The following is a 19,729-nucleotide window of genomic DNA, read 5'->3' as shown; positions in this document are numbered from 1 at the left end:
CTGTGGACATCTACACAATGCAATACTGAACAGTCATAAAAAGGAGCACACTGCTGACGTATGTATCAGTATGGACGTATCTCAAATGCATTATGCCCAAGAAAGAAGCACAAAGGCTTCAGCTGTTCACGTGATTCCATTTACATGACATTTTGAAAGGGCAAAAATATAAGGGGCAAATCAGATGAGTGGTTGGCAGGGCTTGGAAGACCACACACAGGGTGTGATGGGATTTGGGGGATGATGGAAGTGTCCTATGTACTGAGTGTGACAGTGGTTACATGACTTACATGACTGTCAAAACTCTCAGAACTGCACAATAAAAAGGGTGAATTTTAATTTATGTAGATTTTATCTCAATAAACCTGACTTTAAAAATTATAGCAATAACAACAGTTTAGCTCTGGGGCAGGACTGCCCATAACTGAACTATTTTAGGTTAATATAATATAAAATAATGCAATAGATAAAATATATTAATAAAACAGAATAAAGGAAAAATAAACATGTTTTTTGGTTGAAGAATGCTGAGGTCACCACTAGCAGACTTACACTATAAAACAATTTGAAGACAGTTTTTCAAGCCAAAGAAACTGGTGTCAGAAGGAAACTCAGATTTTTAGGAAGGAATAAGGAATACTGGAGACAGAAACGGAAGACTCCCTCCCTGTTTCACCCCTACCATAGGTAAAGCCCAGGTGAATTACAAGAAGCCAGGTAACCTGTGGCCACAAATATCTGAGTTCAACTTACTTGACTTTGAGAGAAACGCCCTGTGGGACTCCTATGCTGACAGCTGCACCAAGAACGCTGTGCCTGGAGATTTTCCTCTCAGCTCCATACTCCACCACCGTCCCAAAGAAGCCTGCCCTGCAGGGAGCAGATGGCAAGAGCCCCATAGCACCAGGGTGCACGGGCACTGTCACTCAGAAGAGGCTGGGTCCCCACACCCACCTCCTGTCCTGCCCTCTTCACAGTGAACAGAACAAAGCCAGGACACTGATGGTCTAGTTCGTCCATTAGATCCCCCGTTCCCCAACCCCTGGGTCTGCACAGTAGTGAATCCCACCACCTCTCAGTAGGATGTGCTTGAGAAATGTCACATATGACAGATGAGCATGAGTGGGTATCTTCCACCAGCTGGCTCCACGATCAGAAACCCCCCCGTTGGCACGCTCCTAGGTCGCCAGGCCAGGACTTACTTAAGGGACCCTTTCACGCGAGTCTGGTCATCATCCTGGAATTTGTGCTGATAGCTGATCAGTGCAAAGGAGTGAGGGATTCCAAGCTGAAAAGACAGGGAAAAAGAGACCATGGCTGGTGACCGAGACCCTGTGGCCAGGAGGGTACTACTCTGACTAGCTGTTGAGCACACACTGTGGGCAGGCCTCTCAGGCATGGGCTGCAATCTGGCAGTCCCACAGTGTGTGAAAATTTATCCATAGCCAATATTAAACAATGGGAGATTTCACATAAAAACCCAGTTTTCTGCCTTCTCATGAAAAAGAACAAGTCTAACACTGAGCCTGCATTCCTGCATGGCAGCAGCTGGTGAGAGCTGCCCTTTGAGGGGTGGCCTCTCTCTCTCCCTGTGCCCCTGACAAAGTGACATATGAGCACACAACTCTGCTTTGGGGTCACCTACCAACCAGGGCTGCCCCCACCCTGATTCTGTGGGCTCCTCCCACCAGAAGATGTGAAAAAGGGATCTGGCTTTAGGGTAACTAAACACAACTACACTGGGTGGCCGCAAGCAACGGCATTTCAACAACCCTGGGTGGCAGTGACTAGAACCTGCCTCACTGGGTCCCCACCACAGGTGCTCAGATTCGGGCAGGGTGACCAGGGTACAGGCTGCAAGGGCACACTGAGGGAGGGGGAGGAATCCATCCTCACCTGCAGGGCCACAGTGAAGTGGCTGGTTTTGGTGTCCCGGACGATGCTCGTGTTCATGGCCGACTGGATACCCCAACGCCACTGCAGGTAACCCACAGTATTCTTGTCCAGGTTCCGAGCCAGGACAGTAGTGAGGCCAGGCCGGATTCCGCGGGATGAAAACTGCAGAGCACAGTTGGTCGTCACAAAGCTGGGGGGACACAGACAGAAAGGGTCCTGGATGATGCCTGGCCTCAGCTGTTCTTGCCCCTTCCTCTCTGCTGAGACCCTGCTCACATCACTTCCATTATCCCTACATGGAAAGCAAGAGGCCAAGCCTCTAACACAAGAAGGAGATGGAGGGTGACTTGGTGGGACCTTTCCAGCCATCGCCCTGCTAATCTGCACTCCCCATCCCACCCATTCCCACTTCAGCCACAACCAGAGAGGCACCCAAATGTCTGTGTTCCCTAGCCAGGCAGTTAGAATCACCTGGGAGACTCCCAAAGTTGGCCGGGCACTAGAATCGCCTGCTAGTCTAGAAAAACGGTGCTCCTACCGCCAGGCATTCTGGTCAGAGTGTTAAAAGCTTGCGGGTGACTACATGTGCAGCAGAGTTTGAGAACCAGTACCCAGAGCCCACCCCAGACCAATTAAACCAGAATTTCCGGGGGGCGGCCCAGGCACGAAAACACTGCCCATGGGATTCTGATGGACATCCACGGACTGAAGCTACTTGGAAAGCTGGTACAAGAAGTCCTCACTTAATGTCCTCAATAGGTCCTGCGACTTGTAAGCTACATGATGTACAACAAAACCAGTTTTACAACAGGCTAATTGATATAAACAGGAGTTAAGTCCTATGGCATCTCATCAACACAGTAATGAAACAGTCAGTGAAGGATGCGACCTTATGCCAGCACCTCCATACAGAAAACCATTCCCCCAAAGGCCTCTGAAGTTGTTTCCAGGGAGTCAGCCCCATCTTCTGGTTAAAAGGGGTATTTCACCTCAGTAACAAAGGAATTCACACCGTTTGACTCAAGGTGTTAAAAGGTGAGCAAACGGTGTGCCCTTAGCCAAAAGCCCGGCAGGCACTAGACTGCCTAAATTTAGCTTTTCTCTCTTCTTCCTAAGTTCTGGAGGTGTCCCTTTTTCCATTAAAATAATAGTAAATGTGATCACTCTGATCAGATTCGCTCCTACACACAGACTTCCAATAGCTTCCCACAGCCAAATGAATTAGCGCCTTTCCCGCCTCAGGCCCCAACCTAGCCTTTCCTCTCACTTAGTTCATCCTCAAGTTGCACAACGGCTGCAGTTCCTGCTTTAGTCACACTGGAGTCAGGGGAGCAAGCAGGAAGAGAGAGAAAAGTCTCCCCTAGAATTTTAAGACAGAGTTTGGACTTGCAGGGAACTTGCCCCTGGGATTAGGACACCCTAAGAGCAGACACTGTGCACGAATAAACAGGCATCCCTGTTTATAATCTTCCTTCAAGTCTGATAAATGAGACCATGATGAAATTTCCACATCTGCAAAAGCTGACGACGAGCCAGCACTAGACCCAGGTGACCACGCTGTGGGTACTTTGAGGCTCAACGAGAAGAAATGAGCTACGGGTTTTCTTCAAAGACATGTCTCCTCAGGTGTCCGATCTTCAGAATGACCTGCTCTGCTCAAACTAGGGGCTGAGGCAGGGATCTGTGCTTTCAGTCAGCATCAGAGGTGACAATCCTAAGCAGACAAGGTTAGGGCCACGATGACACCCACATAAGACACTGTTCACCTGATGCTCTGGTTAAAAGTACAAATCCTGTCCCCTTCCCAGACCCTGATCCAAGTCCTAGAGCAGAGGCAGAAGCCGGGTTCTACTCAACACGGCGGCCTGAAGCACCCCTCCCCGCGTTCTCCACCCAGGCTGTGCTCATCTTCACAAAACGCGGTCTTCTGTCCCAGATGACGTCCTCTACCTCACACTTCCCTGACCCTCCGTATGTCGGATGGACCTGCAGACTTGCTTTTACTAGGGAACGAAGGGCAGGGACTGGTCTTACCCCGCAGAATGTGGCAGACACCAATACACGCCCAGAGGAAGCAAGCTACCCAGGCCTCCTTGAGCTGTACTTTATCCCCCAGGGAGAGGCTACACCTTCCACTCAGTCCTTATCTGAGCTCACACGGGTACCCCCAAATGGGAATGAGGCCACCCCCGCTGCTCTAGAAGGGACAGGGAGTGTGACATCATGCCGCAGGGCTTAAAGCTCTAGCACCTTCACTCCCTGAGACCAGGCGGTCTCCCCAGCTGCCCACTGCTTACGGAACCCCTTTTCAGAGCTTTACGCACATTCTCGGGGACAAATGGTGCACAAGCTCATAAATGTTTCAGATCGCTAACCAGCTCGGTCGGGCGTGGCTCACAGGTTGAGCGTCAACCTAGGATCCAGGTGATCAGGGTTCAATTCCTGGTCAGGGCACATGCCCAGGTTGTGGGCTCGATCAATGACTTTCTCATCATTGATGTTTCTATCTCTCTCTCTCTCCCTCTCCTTTCCTCTCTCTGAAATCAATAAAGATATATTTAAAAAAAGAAAAGATCGCTAACCAATGTCCCTATGAAGGCACCTCCCCTCCAGTCTCCCGGGTCCTCCCAGCCCACAGTGACCAGGCAGGGCCAGAGCCTCAGCCCCATAGAGGACCTGCGGGGCACTGACCACCAAGCAGCAGGCCCCCACCCAGTGCTCTGTGCATCCTGCTCCTACACAGTCTGGCTCCTCGCTGGCTCTGCAGGGCCTGCCCTAATGACCCCGCAGGGCAGACAGGCAATTCCAGACGACCTTGACAAAAAGAACACACAGCTTCTGATCCCCTAATCCACAAAGACCATCAAAGAGCATTGATCTCTTTATATTTACCATCTTGGCGTGAGATTACGGAACAGCTTTAGACCAAAGAGAGGGCCCTGCAGATCCCCAGCTCCGAATTCTAACTGTTCAAAAAGGAAAAAGAAAGCATTAAAGGTGTTTCCTCTCACACCAGTAGCCCAGGCCTCAGGTCAGCACTGGCACAATTCCTTCATCTGATTCCATGTCATAGGCCTCTGCCAGTGCTCGAAAAGCAGGGGCTGGAAGATTCTTACTGTCTCATCCATCTCTGCCAGATGGAGGTGACTGTGTCCACTGACTCAAAAAAGGCAGGCTCCACTGAGGAATGTTTCAGAAAGGAGCCCTCCCTCCAAGCTCCACTGCTCACCTCCCAAGCTCAGGTCTGGAGGGGAGACTGGATCGGAGTCCCTCCCTTGTCTGCAGAGCGCCTGCCTGCACAGTCAGGTGTGGGCCCTCCCCTCCCACGCAGTGCCCTTATCTCTGCATTTTCATTCTGCTCTGCTTCATCGTCTGCAGGTATCACAGGTGACTGGAGATGGTTCTCAGGGGCCTGATGTTAAACCCATCAGCAGTTCCGCACTCACAGCCTTGGAAGCCCAGCCTGTCCTGGCTGCCTCATTTACTAGTCTGGGTGACTTTCAAGGCAACTCTTCAATGTTAATTTGATGCAGCTCAATTTGCTTGGCAGATATGGCTGTTAAATGACTGCCAACCAGTGGACCAGCGCACCAAGACATAGGCACTGCCTTCTGAATTGTGTAGGGAAATGGAATAGCCTACAGGTTTTTGCTTAAGGGGAACAAAGATGCGGAGTTTCCAGAAGTTAGATTTCTAGAAATTGGCATCTCCAGGGAAACTGTTGTTCTAGCCTAACTGTGAGTGTTCGGCAGACTATAGGGATTCCTTCTCAGGTGAGAGACATATTTTTCTCTTGGTGAGAGTTATCTTGTGAGGTTTGACATCTGGTACCCTGTTGCACAGTGATGAGGACAACCTGGGTCATCAAGGGCCAGCTTTCAGAGTGTAAATGTTCAAAAACAAGTCTTTGTGATGAACATGGCCCACTGGCTGACATTCTTACCTCTCCCCATCCCTTCGCAGAGGTGACTCGTCTGAGCGCGAAGTTAATGGAACCCCCACCATTCCCATTCTGGGTCGAGAGGCTTCCAGAGAGGATGGCTGTGTCTGTAGCTGTCAATGGTGCCTAGGAAATGACATTTGCAGGTAATAAAGGCGTCAAAGCAACAGGAAATGCCAAGAACAGAAGTCTAATGATTAGATGGTAAGAGCAAGGCCCACTGTGCGGCAATTCCTCAGTGCAATGGCATTGGGGAGTGGAATTACCTCAACGGCTTCGCTTCTCCCCTACTTTGCCATCTGACCTGCATGCAGCCACCAAGGTCATGGTTTGTAAAAGATTTAATGGGCAAATGTCAAAAAACCAGGGGAAACAACAGAGCTAAGAGCTGGTTCTTAGTTTGCCCACGGTGTCAGTCTACAGTGATCACTATGTGCCTTCCTATGGCCGTACTGACTGAGGTAGGCCTTTAGGGTCTAGGATGATGCACTTGAGAATAAGTGACTTGAGGCGACAGAGACCCACTGTAACCCTCAGATTGCCACATCCAAATAGCGGGCAGAAAGATGACATTTTAGTCACCCCAGGGCTCAGCTGAATATTGTTTTCAGCACAGTAAAGTGTGCCTTAAAACTAAGACTGGTTCTTGAATTACCCATGAGGTCTGCTTTCTCTCCTAAAATCACCATGACCTCAGGCTCCCAGGCCATCTGCACCTCCTGACTGAAAAGCTCTGTGACCTTGGAAGCTAAGCCTCTGCCCCGGCACTCATGCTGCAGTAACAACAGGCTGGGACTGGAGCTCTTTTTTCAGTGGTTCATTGTATCCTTTCATAAATAAAGGTGAGAAAAACCCTGAGCAGACTCCCTTGTCCCAGCTGCTCATGCGCTGTGCCTTGTTAACCCAGCCCACCGTGCCGGGGGTGGGGTTTGGGGTGAGGGGTGTCTGTGCACTGTACCTCGATAGACTGGGATATGTGCATCTTGTTAATTTCTATCTGCGGGAAGCCACTTCCAGACACATCTTCATACTCTTCCTCATAGCGGTCAAAGAGGTCAGTGGCATCGATGCCAACGCTGATGGTACCCTGGGGCAGAGAAACAAGCAGTCAGCACCAGGGGAGGCGCCTGTGGGATGAAGCAATGCACTACATGTGAGCAGTGCACTTGGGCCACTGGGTCCAGGCAGGACTCCACCATGAGTCCACATAGTATGAATGTCACGGTTCAGACCAAGCAATGGCAGAGCACAACCAACTTTGATCAGAAAACCTGTCATGCCTGCAGGGAAAGGACATGCCAAAGATAAGTGTTAGGAAAAGAAATAAGATCTACACAATTTGGCTGCAGGTTCTTTCCCTAGACAGGCCGCATACAAGAATCAACCAACGACTGCATAAATAAGTGGAACAACAAATCAATGTTTTTCTATCAAAAAACAAATAAACCCATACAATTTGATTTTCAGAGACCGAACAGGACATACTTCATGGCTCTAAACAGATCATCTCCAGATTTAACCCTTAATGTATAAAACAACCTAAAACTAGCTACACAGATTAAACATTTTCTTGTAATTACTCTTACATCCCAAAACTACCTTAAAACTGTTTAAAATGTAAAAATACTTTCCAAGGTAAAGAAGTGCAAACAAAAATAAATTATGAACAAATGGGAGATTGAAAAATTGTTCTGCTTGCTAAAATTGAGAATTAAGTTTTGAGAAACAGAACACCATATTCTCAAGAAATACTAAGTTAAAATTTTGCTGACTGATAAAAATGCTCTTTACTCAGAAAATCAATGTTTATTATTTTCTTTTATTTTCATAGGACTTTTCAAGTGGGTATGTATCTTTTTTTATCCTCACAGGAGGATATGTTTGATTTTTTTTTTTTAAGATATATCTTTATTGATTTCAGAGAGAGGAAGGGGGAGGGAGAGAGAGAGATAGAAACGTCATTGATCGGCTGCCTCCTGCATGCCCCCAACTGGGGATCAAGCCCACAACCCGGGCATGTGCTCTGACCGGGAATTGAACCCCGATCTCCTGGGTCCTAGGTCAATGCTCAACTGCTGAGCCATGCCTGGCCAGGATTTAGAAAAATTTTTTTTTTGAGAAGGCAGGGGGCGGAGGAGGAAGGAAGAGAGGAAGAGATGGAGTGAGGGAAGGGGGGGGAAGGGGGGAGAGAGCGAGAGAAACATTGATCTATTGCCTCCCATACATGCCCCAAACAGGGATCAAACCCGCAACCTTTTGGTATACAGGACGATGCTCCTATCTACTGAGCCACCTGGCCAGGGCATCAAGTGGGCATATAATAATCTTAATCTAACATATAAAACCATGACCACATGCATTTTCTTACATTCTTTGAAGCCCATTTTTAAAAACATTACCAAGTTTTAACTTACATATAATATAAATTGCACCCATTTGAAGTACACAATTCAGTGAATTTCCATAGATGTCTATACCTGTGAAACCACCTCCAAAATCACGACACAGAACCTTTCTATCACCCCAAAGTAGCTTGGAAGGGTGTTTCTCTCCCTGAGAAGGGGAGGTGTTAACAAACGTATGAGGGGAATGAGGGATGAGCCTGTGGGTGTCCAGAGGAGTGAGGGGGCCAATGGGCCTGGAGCGGGGGGGGGGGGAAGGGGGGGGGAGAAGGCAGACAAGGAACTCGGAAGGGGTGTTGTGCACATGGGGTGGGGGTGTTTGGGGGATGCTGCCAGTTTAAGCCTCTTATTTAGGTTGGTATAGCAATAATCCCAGGTTTCTATTTTTAAACAAAGTATTATCATCAGTTATCATCAACAGGTGCCTTAAACTAAGAAGCCAGAGTAGGTTGGGTGGACAGGCCTTCACCTTGTACTTCCAGCATCTGCCACCGTCTTATCTGATGCTGTGAGGGATGCACGGTGACTTTAGGGGATGACAAGGATTGCCCATCACTCTTCTCTCATCTTTCCAGGTAAAATGTGCAGCCCCTCCCATCCTAGGACCTGCATGCAGGTGCTTGCTGATCCAGGGGCTCGGCATAGTCTGTTGGTGGTGGGAAAGGTATTAGGTGCTGCTGCCCATTTGGCACATCAGGCAGGTGGCCAGTGCCTTGGCCTGTGAAGTGTATAAAGCTGTCAAGCCACTGGTCAGCCACATCCACGGAAAACTCTAAGTGTATGAGAACATGTATGGGAATCAGAGGTGGGCCAGTCCTAAAGAACACATGAGAGCAGTCTGAACTCTCACCAGTGTTTTCTCACCTATTGAAAGTGTACATCACGGTGGCACTTTTTCTATGAAGGGCCATAGATTTTAGGTGTTGTGGACCATATAGTTTCTATTGAGACTTGACTGCTGTCATAGGGAAAGCAGCCAGACTATCCAGTAAATGACTGGGCCTGACTATTCCGACAAATCTTCATTCATTGATCCCAAAATCTGATTTTCATATAATTTTCACATCTCAAAATATTATTTTTCTTTTGATTGTTTTCGACCATTTAAAAATATTAAAAAAATTCTTAGCTCATAGACCACACAGAAACAGGCAGTGGGCCAAATCTGGCAACTTCCAATATAAATCTATAGGGCTTCTTTTTGGGTGGGAGGGTAATGCTTTTTTTTTCTTCTTTTTTTAAATTAAATATATCTTTATTGATTTCAGAGAGAGGAAAGGAGAGGGAGAGAGAGATAGAAACATCAATGATGAGAGAGTCATTGATCAAGCCCACAACCGGGGCATGTGCCCTGACTGGGAATCGAACCCCGATCGCCTAGATCCTAGATCGATGCTCAACCGCTGAGCCACGCCCGGCCGGGCTCTTTTTTAATGAACTCTTTAAGCAGCAATGAGATGAAACAAACTGCAGGTTTTAAAAAAAAAGTATTGCCCTGGCTGGTGTGGCTCAGTTGGTTGGAGTGTCATCCTGCACACCAAAAAAGGCTGTGGGTTTGATTCTCAGTCAGAGCGCATACCTAGGTTGTGGGTTCAATCCCCAGTTGGGGTGCATATGGGAAGGCAACCGATTGATGTTTCTCTCCCCCCTTTTCCCCCCACTTTCTAAAATCAATAATCATGTCCTTGGGTGAAGATTTTAAAAAAAGTCCTAAATTTTAATTTTCCCAGAAAGTTAATGAACTTTGGTAACCTGAATGTTTCCCACCACTGACCATCATAGTGCCAACTGCAAACATGGAAATCAAGCCTTAGCTTAGCTCAAGCCCAGCATCTTCACCAGGCAGCTGTTCCTTCGGAACACAGGCTGAAGGTGAGCAGCACTGCAGTGTGCCTACATACAACTGTAAAAATGACTTGTTCAGATCCAGTGGCCATTCCTCTGTTACGCACCCACTCTTCCATTCTAAGGGCTGTAACATGGAGCGAAAGATGAAGCAATAGCTGTTTCTGTGCTGGTTCTATGGGCAGGAGGCTTCATGACTGCGAGTGATGCCAGAGTTCTGTCAATGCCAGTCAGATGCTTCAAACAGAAAACCAGCTAAGTCACCCTTCCTAATCATTTGATTTATTGAGGGTGACAAGCTACTATAAACTCAGTTCTGCACTGAATGTAAAACTATTTTTGTGGTGAGACCAAATACCAATTTTGGTGAGGTACAGCATCATGGTAAAAACCTTAATAAATCAAGAAACCCACATTAATCAAGAATTAGCTACAGAGCAATAATGCATGATTGGGTCAAAACAAGCTGTGATAGCCCACCTATGAAAAATCCAGCTATAGTTGTTAAACTGTACAAATATTTTTGTATATTCAGAGTAACAGGACAATTTTTCGTGAAGCTGATTCTGAACACAGAAAGATCCGCAGTCTGGTGGGCACTATAAACTGTGTAGTAGGAATGTCTGAGTCCTTGCAGAGGCCCTTTTAAAATTAAGCACAATAGGCCCCTCAGCTTTAAAAATATGTAAGAAATTGCAATCACCGAACATAAAGCATGTAACTGAGAATACTCTGAAATTCATCCCTTGAGGGAAAACCTGAACAAATAAAATGATCAGAACTCAGTTTATTTCATTTTGAAATTCCATAATGGCGTTAGGGGATATTTCAATGTTTGGTAAGAATCTTTTGGTGGAACTGTCATTTTTAATTAATTAAATTTATATTCTGTTCTGAAATGGAACAAAATTGAAAAAGGCCTACAGTTTTGTGGCATCTAAACTTGATGAGGCATTCAAAAGATCATAAAGACAATTTATAAGAGATCTGTCAGAGAAAAATACTCTGAGTGGAGGGAAAAAGACAATGCCTGGGAAAATACATGGGCCAAAATATTTATATGTTCTAAATGGAGAAATCTGGACTTGAGACAGTATTTTCTCAATTAAGAATATGATGGGGGTGGGGGACATGTGTGCCAGGAAGAAGTGGTCAATGGGGGGAAAAAGAGGACATCGGTAATACTTTCAACAATAAAGATAAATTTAAAAAAGAATACTATGATATGCAGAGAAGATCAATTAAATGCAAGAAACATCAAATTTACTAAATATAAATGTAACTTTTATCAAGATGGTAGGCAATGTGATGAAAGGAAAAAAAGCTTTCAATATACATTCTTCAGAAAAACAGCAGTGACAGTGTGGAAGTTAGAATCTGAAGAAGCCTCCCAGGGAGTCCCGCTGGCAGGGCCCTCTCGTCCACTCTGCACTGGCCCGGGGGACTTGCTTTTTGTCCAACAGAACTCAGTGGATGTGATGGTGCAGACTTCACAGCTAGGTCACAAGAAAACTTGCAGCTTTGTGGGGGCCCCTGGAACATGCTCTTGGGGGAAGCTAGCCCATACATAACACCCCAAGTACCCTGAGACTATTATGCTGTGAGGAAGCCCATGCTAGTCAGGCCATGTGGGAGAGACGCCAGGCCATCCTCAGCTGTACCAGCTGCCCCAGCCGAAGCATGTGGAGACACATGAGTATGGATGCCATCTCCAACATGACAAGAGCCAGATGCCATCGGACTGCAACCACACGAGGAGACTCCAAGTGAGGACTGATGAGCTGAGTCCAGTAAATTCACAAAACCGTGAAAGAAAATGCCATTGTTCCTACAAGCCACCAAGTCTTAGAGTGGACTGCTATGCAGCAATGTGTAAGCAGAACACACAATATTGGAGACAAACGAATCAACTGATTAAAGTGTGGGCATACATGTAAAAAATGTGTCTATCCCTGGCCCGTGTGCTCAGTGGTTAGAACGCAGGCCCACACACTGAAGGGTCTTGGGTTCGATTTCTGGTCAAGGGCATGTATTTGGGTTGCAGGTTTGATCCTGGCCCTGGTTGGGGCACATGTGGGAGGCAACCAATCGATGTGTCTCTCCCACATGTTTCTCCCCCCCCTACTCTCTCTAAAAACCAATGGAAAAAATATCCTCAGGTGAGGATTTAAAAAAAAAAAGCTTCTACTTTTTGGTTGTTGTTGCTTCTGCTTTTAATGTTCACATAATCAATATAATTAAAAAAAACTTTTTTAGCATACATAGGTACATTTTAGAGAAATATTTTATTTTTGAAAATAGTTTTGAGTAAACCTTTTTATAGGTTTTCCAATATAATAAAACCAGTGTTGGTCAATCAATGTTCCAAAAAATTATATAATTTTAATTATTTTAAGCACCCCTTTTCCTCGCAAATATGTCCTGGTTTGGATGATGAAGTACATGGTCACCTTGTCTACAGGCCGCTCTAAGGACGCTGGCTTACAATGAATGACGGCAAAGCCATCGGAGCTCTTCCAGCTCAGTGACCTGGTTTGACCCGAGTCTTGCAGGCACACTCTGGCTGCCGTGTTGCGGCAAGGAGGGAAGGGGTCAGGAGAGGCTATACGTAGTCCACAAAGGTGGCAACGGTAACAGTGGCAGGAACTGGTGATTTATGTGTATGTACAGTGTATTTTGTTACTGGACACTATATTCAACTCATTAGTCCTGCCAGTCTTCAGCTGGGTCTTTAAAGACAGGCAATCATATCACATACAAATAATAATGGCTCTTTCAAATTTTATGTCTTTTATCATTTGTCCAATTGTACTGGCTAAACCTTGCAGAATAATGTAAAATAGGGTTTTATTTCCTTTCTTATTCTCACTTAAAAAGAAAACTTTAAAAATGATAAATATTTATGTTAACTCTATACTGACAATCAACCGATTTTCACCAGAGGGCAGAGTAGCCTTTAGAAGTTTAAAAATATTACTCAAGTCATCACCTTTTCAACCACTCTGTTGTTTCTTTAAACAAGGCCACAATAACTGAACAGTCCAGTAAGTGGGTGGCAGGTTCTCTCCTCGCTCTCCCTCTCCCTTCACTCCCTTCCCCATCCCTTCCACTCTCTAAAAATCAATGGAAAAAACATCCTCACCCCTTGGGTGAGGGTTAAAAAAATAAAAATAAAACCCAAAACTTTATGGATGTGGGAATTTGAGTTTCATATCATTTTTGGGTGTCACAAAAATATTATTCTCCTTTTGATTTTGTAAAAACCATTAAAAATGCAGGAAGAACCATTCTCAGCTCAGGGGCTGGACAAACAAAGGTGGCAGGTCACAGGTGGTGCCCTTGTTCTAAGGCACCAAATTCTGCGCTCACATAGAACAACAGTAACGACAAGTGCCGTACAGTCCTTTACGTGCAGTGATGATACTACTGAAAATCTGTCAGCAAGACGGTAGATGAAAGCGCCGTTTCCACGAATCCCCACCAGCCCTCCTGGCTGATGTTCCTTGTATGGAGCCAGTCATCTTCCTGCCAGCTCCTCCCTTGTTGCTGACCTAAAGCCAGCGAGTCAATTGAAGACTACCGCTTCCTGCCTCCCCTCTTCCCATTTATTTATCCCTTTCATTCTAGTTCACGGGGACCTTAGGATCCTGTTTTTGCCCTTCTACCTTGGGTCACCTGTCAACGTGACAAACACATCTTCACTGACATCACTCAGAAATTCTGAGCATGCCAACTTAGAGCCCTTCTCCTGGGATGAGGAGCTCCTGACCAGGTTGGAAATGATGCGTTAATCACCCCTCTTGGAGTAGAATCAGTTGTTCTTCAGCCAGGAATATTACATTCTGAATCATTTCCATGTTTATGTTTTGTTATCTGGCCATAAGGATAATGTGAGAGATTTCTGTCAAATGCAATTCCAAGAGTAGCAATTTACTAATTGAAAATTCCACCAAGAGAGGCAATTACGTTAAGAGGCGATGTGAAACTTGCTCACTTTATTACAGCTGGTGAACCCACGGTGGCTCTTGAGAGACCGGCTCCATGGACTCATCCTGAGATGAAAGGCGGAACCTGCGTTCCCAGTATTATGGAGGGTCAAACTCAAACTTAACAGGGCTTCTTAGGACAGGTCCCAGCTGCTGCCCCTCCAGTGGCACTCCACATCTCCCCTCTGTATGCACAGCAGTCTTTAATCCTGACATCCTGCTTATAAGTGATGATGCTGACAGGATGAGGCTCAAACAGCTTTCCCGGTGCCTTCTACAGCCAGCCACCTCTGCTCTCCTGCAGAAACTAGCTTTATGTAGCAGCACTTGCCCAGACTAGATCCTTGTCCTTATATGACAACTTCTCAATTTCTTCAGTTTCAGAAGCAGCCCATCACTGCATACGGTAAATGGCCCTTCCTGCCGTCGAGCTCAATGAGCATATGGGTTCAAACAGCTTTTCTTCTGCATGATTATCCTGTCAGCCAAGTTGAGTCAGTTTATGACATCAGAGTCATTTCCACGGAGCAGACTGAAGTCATAACCACAGGCTCATTCTGATGGCTATAATCATTAGCCATGGCAACCAAAACAGATCTTTTAAAAAATCCTTTACAAATAATTGAGTAATGTACTCATATATCTTTATGAGAACATTGTGGGATTTAAAAATGTTTTTATGTCTTCCTTGATACATCATTTAATTTTTTTTTCTGATAAAGCTGAATTGTGTTTTTAAGCTATTACAGGAACCACACTGGTAAGACAGCCTTCCTAAATCAGAAAGGAAGCCTTGCCGGGGAGTTTATGTCAACTTATTTAATGGGAGAGGATAAAGGGACAGTCCAGGAAACACAGTGATAATCTCCATGAAGCCGATGTAACAGGCTCAAAAAAGGAAGCAGGCTATACCCTTGGAGCCAGACAACCAACCCCCCAACAATCCTCAGCTACATGCTCTGCCTCAAGCAGGCTCTGGACAAGTTCACTGAGAAGGCAGCAACAACATCCCACAGGGCTGCCTGCAATTTCCTCATTTCAAAGACACTCAGAGTGGCAGCCACCCTCAGTGAGACAAGATTTATGGGTGTTACCAAAGAAGGAACTGAATAATCACGGTGAGTGAAGATGGCACCACGCAACCCTGCTGTACGATCTTAGTCTCTAAACGGCAAGAGGCGCAGACGGAGTGTGCCAACAAAACAGAGGTCTTCAAGACTCAGGGAGGACGGCACGTGGTCCCAGCAGATTCCGGGCGGTGCTGGAGGGTGCAGAGGAGCTGCGTTATCTGTCCAGCCACAATTCCCTCCCCTACACTGGCTCAGTGCGGACGGCCCCTTTCCAGAGGAATTGATTCTCACACAGCAAAGGCAGAAATTAGAGGCACTTAAACAAGGATTTTTGGAACTTGGGGTCTTTTGATCCCAAACAGTGGGATTCATGGCAAACCTCCCATTTCACACAGGGAGAAACTGAGGAAGGCTGGAGAAGAGGCTGACCCAGGGCACAGAACTGGAGGGCGGGACCTGAACCTGTCCAGAAAGCTCTACCTCACTGCCTCCAGCATGCGTGTGCACACATGCGTGTGTTCCACACACTGGAGCTGGGGGTTCCATTCATTCCTTCTGGGTCCCACAGTGCTAGCCAAAGACCCCACCCAAACCCAGTCACACCAGCCAAGGAATTGCCTGACCAAGCTGAGTATTTCCCATGCAGTGTTGAATGAAACACAAAACTTGAAGGAAAACAAAACTTAGTTCTTAACCTCACCTGGGTGTAGTACTACTCTGCATTTATTTAGCAGGTTTGCCTTTCTCTAATAATTTCATATCTACTTCCCATTTTTTTCAACCATTTAACAACTTGTGTGGTACTCAGGACAGATATCCTCATTTTATAAATGAGGAAACTACACATCTGTCAAATGATTTGTTCTGTGTCCTGTGTCACTGTGCCAGTCAGAATTTCTAACCTATGGTTTTCCCCATTTGACCTTTTTGCCAGTTCTTGGCACATACATCCTACTAAAAATTCCTGCCAACAGTCTCTTGTTGACGAGAATGGAGAGAAATATCTATCCTGGGTTCAGACGGCAGTATCACAAATGTTATCTTGTCTGCTGATCCCCCATGAGCTGTGATCCTTACTGGGGGTCTGGGGGATAGGCCAGTGCTGAGCTCAATGGTCATCAAAGTGGTCCTTCTCCCTGTGGTCTTAAAAGAGGACGTCACCCTTTTCTTCTTAGGATAAGAACATTCTCAACCTTTCCACTCATCTTAAAAAGCAAAACACTCAAAGATGGGATAAAAGGTCCAGTTCAAAACCTCTCCTCGAAACCTGCAGAGCCAGCATCTGGTTATCACTCAGTATTTCTGGTTAGAAAATGTCTTATGTATTTGGAAGCAGTTTACGGAAATACAAAGTACTGAGATTTTACAGTATCTTGCATGCTTGTGTGGAATGGTCACAGCTGTACTCCCTCCTTCCACAGAACATGGCCCGGAGACACATTTCCACAGAATCCCAACCGGCAATCACTATGCACACCCAGATGGCTGATTTTATCACAGGACACAGGCTCAGGCTACTGGGACGTTCTGTTTCCCCTTCACTGCTCCAAATGCAGCAAAACTTCAGCCAGAACAGCAAAGACATCAGAGCCACGGCCTGCTCCGGCCAGGCTCCCTCCCATCTCCTTCACCCTCACCTCCATCTGGCACTGCTGACCTTTCAAACTAGATGCATCCCCAGCACCAGCTGGGAGAGCCAAGAAGGGAACCCACTAGTTCAGGGTGCCTCGGAGATTTTCTCCTCTCCTAATGATCTTGCACTCCCCAAGTTGGTCCAATCAGTGATTCAGTTCTCTACCTCCATCTGATCAAAAGGCAACTGTGCACTGCTGAAGCCACCATCATCTGTCCAAGGGGAGGGTGGTGGAAAGGAGAGGTGTTGGAATGTACAAATATACTCTGAAACGTAGGATTCAAATAGATGGGAGGTTTCTAAATATCCAGTCCTTTAGCCCGGCCAGGCATGGCTCAGCGGTTGAGCATCGACCTAGGATCTAGGAGATCGGGGTTCGATTCCCGGTCAGGGCACATGCCTGGGTTGTGGGCTAGGCAGATGATCAATGACTCTCTCATCATTGATGTTTCTATCTCTCTCTCTCCCCCTCCTTTCCTCTCTCTGAAATCAATAAAGATATGTTTTAAATAAATAAATAAATATTCAGTCCTTTAAATGCTGCAGGGGTCTTCTACTTTCTAGAATGTATTTGATCAGAAGTTCATATTATTGTGCTTCCCAGTTGTAAGCTAGCAGCTGTTCTTTTCTTTAGAAGATTTTCAGGCTGCCTGCCAGGCCATCCCAGCCACACTGACAGAGTCCGGCTGCTGAGTCCCCTGATTAAACACTGGTGAACAGGAACACTGGGCCATCTTCAATTAGCCATTCAGTACAGCTGGCACCTCAGGCTGACCAAGATATCCTATTTAACACAGGGCTGGGGCATGCACTCAAGAACAATTTACCTCCCCAACAAATCAAAGGGAAAGGATATATGCAGGACTGAAAAGTAACTCCCAGACTCAGGATGTCACTGATTACATGACATAAACTCCGTTAGGGACTTGATCGAGTTAAAGAGGGTCACTTCATCACTGCTGAAATAGCCTGGTGACTGGTGCTGGCACAACTGTCCCGGGCTGATGAGCACAGGCCCCTGCTTAATGCAGTCTGGCAATGTCCCAAACCCTCTGCGTTACCCGGCTCTCTGTATCCTGACTGGTGCACGGAATCCTGTTGCCTCAGTGTGTGCTTGGGTGGCTTTCCTTTCCTGACACTGATCTCTAACTGATTTCCATACATCAAGGCTTCTGCAGGATGACCAGACAGACGTCTCAGAGGGAACGTGTGTTTCCGCTCAGGAGTCTCCTTGGCTTCTGGGAGAACCACGGGACTGGTTTTGTGCTCCCTCCATATGGTTTAATTTGCATGTTACTACTTTACACCACAGGCACCTAATGGTGTGGACCTGCCTCCTGGTACTATAGCCTTGCCTCTCCCGGGCAGGCCATGGGCTCACCTTGGGATTGGTTCGCTGCTGCAGTCTCCTCTCTTCCCGCTCTCTCTGCAGCCGCTCAAACTCTTCTCTGATTTCAGCCGGAGTTCTCCTCCTCTCCACCACCTATGGGAGACCGAGGGGAGAGAGCACAGTCAAGGACCCAGTTAGAGAGGGAAATACACACACAACTGGGGTGGTTAACCTGGTGTGCACATGTTGTCCAGGACTTCAACAGATGTCAATGAAACCGGGGTGAGTTTTTACACCAGATGCCCCAGGAACCTGGTAAGGGGAGGCGAGGTTTACTGGCACAGCCACTCAGTCTGTGCTCTAGTCACTCCCAAGGTCATGGTCTCCAAAGAGACTTAAGCACTATTTCTTTCATTTTAGTAACTTGTCTCTGAGGTTGCAGGAATCTTACAAAGAAAACATCACCTTAAGTCTCATAGTTTAAATTTCCTAATGAGTTCCAGATAACAAGTTTTAAATATCAAGATGAAGGTAAAGCTGTCCACAACAGCACTGCCACCGCTCCTCCGTGAGCTGGGCTGTCGCTGGAGATGCCCTTTCAGCTTCTTAGACCAAGGAATCTTAAGCCCTCAGGTCTGGGTGTTTTTTGAATTATGGGACTCTTTCCCCTACAATATGATATGAACCTCAGGCTGTATCAGTTACACTTCAGTATAAACAATACTCAGGTACCAAATAGCAGACAACGTTAACACTAATACCCAGGGATGCACAATGATGCCACATATATGAGAAAATAAGGTCTCTCACCTTGGTCATTCTTAGCTTATCATGAAAGAAAAACAATCTAGCTGAGATTTCAAAGAGGCAGAAAAAGGCCACCGTGGACCTCAGGGGTCACACCTGTGAAAGAGGAAACTGCATCACGTGCTTTCTAAGGGGCCCAAATCCTATGGCCTGTGAGATGCACAGACAGTGAAGCAGAACAGACTAGACTGAAGTCATTAGATGGACCAGAGGGAAAAAAGAACAAACAGCACATTCCCTGTATCAGTGGGATAAACATAGGGAAATCCTGAGAGGCTGCTCAAACATCTAAAAAGGTGGGTGATGTGAGAAAAAGCTATCTTGGAAATCATAAGTTTAAAAATTATTTTTAAAAATACCTGTTTATAGCAAAAAAATCAAAGCAGTACAGAAAGATATAAAGTTAAAAGTACAATTCCCCCTATACCACCCTCCCTCTTTTCACAGGCTAACACAATTTTTTATGTATCTCCTAAAAATCTTCTAGGCATATGTATGTGTGTGTACACGTATTTTAACATCAATGGAATCACATTATAGGTTTTTGTGCAACTTGATTTTACTATTCAGCAATACAGAAAAATAAATACAAAAACTGGCCTTTCCAAAAATACTTTTGAGTAATTCATTCACCACTGCTTGCAGGAAGTACACAGAAAAAAAAATACAGAAAACATTTTCTCCTCTAATAAATCACTACGAAAAATGGGAAGGTAGTTCTTTTAAAGGCAGTTTTAAAATAAAAATAGTTACACTCATCCAAGAACAAACTGCAGGTCCTCAATGGTGTGACAGCAGTTGCTTGGTGTACTTAGTTGAG

General features: G+C 46.0%; 1 protein-coding gene across 1 annotated transcript in view; it reads right to left on the bottom strand.

Annotated features, from left to right (window-relative positions):
• The window catches only part of DNAJC11 (DnaJ heat shock protein family (Hsp40) member C11), a 43,760-nt gene that overhangs the window by 4,538 nt on the left and 19,493 nt on the right, over positions 1–19,729 (bottom strand). Inside the window, exons 4-10 of the mRNA XM_087820146.1 lie at positions 18,154–18,255; positions 6,795–6,923; positions 5,840–5,962; positions 4,789–4,862; positions 1,897–2,086; positions 1,203–1,288; positions 754–870 (exon numbers count right to left, since the gene is read on the bottom strand). Of these exons, the coding sequence (XP_087676272.1) occupies positions 754–870; positions 1,203–1,288; positions 1,897–2,086; positions 4,789–4,862; positions 5,840–5,962; positions 6,795–6,923; positions 18,154–18,255 (821 nt within the window). The remainder of the gene's footprint in view (positions 1–753; positions 871–1,202; positions 1,289–1,896; positions 2,087–4,788; positions 4,863–5,839; positions 5,963–6,794; positions 6,924–18,153; positions 18,256–19,729) is intronic.

This window comes from Miniopterus natalensis, chromosome 9, assembly GCF_054644295.1.
Source record: "Miniopterus natalensis isolate mMinNat1 chromosome 9, mMinNat1.hap1, whole genome shotgun sequence".
Taxonomy (NCBI): domain Eukaryota; kingdom Metazoa; phylum Chordata; class Mammalia; order Chiroptera; family Miniopteridae; genus Miniopterus; species Miniopterus natalensis.
This window is presented reverse-complemented; position numbering and strand designations above follow the sequence as displayed.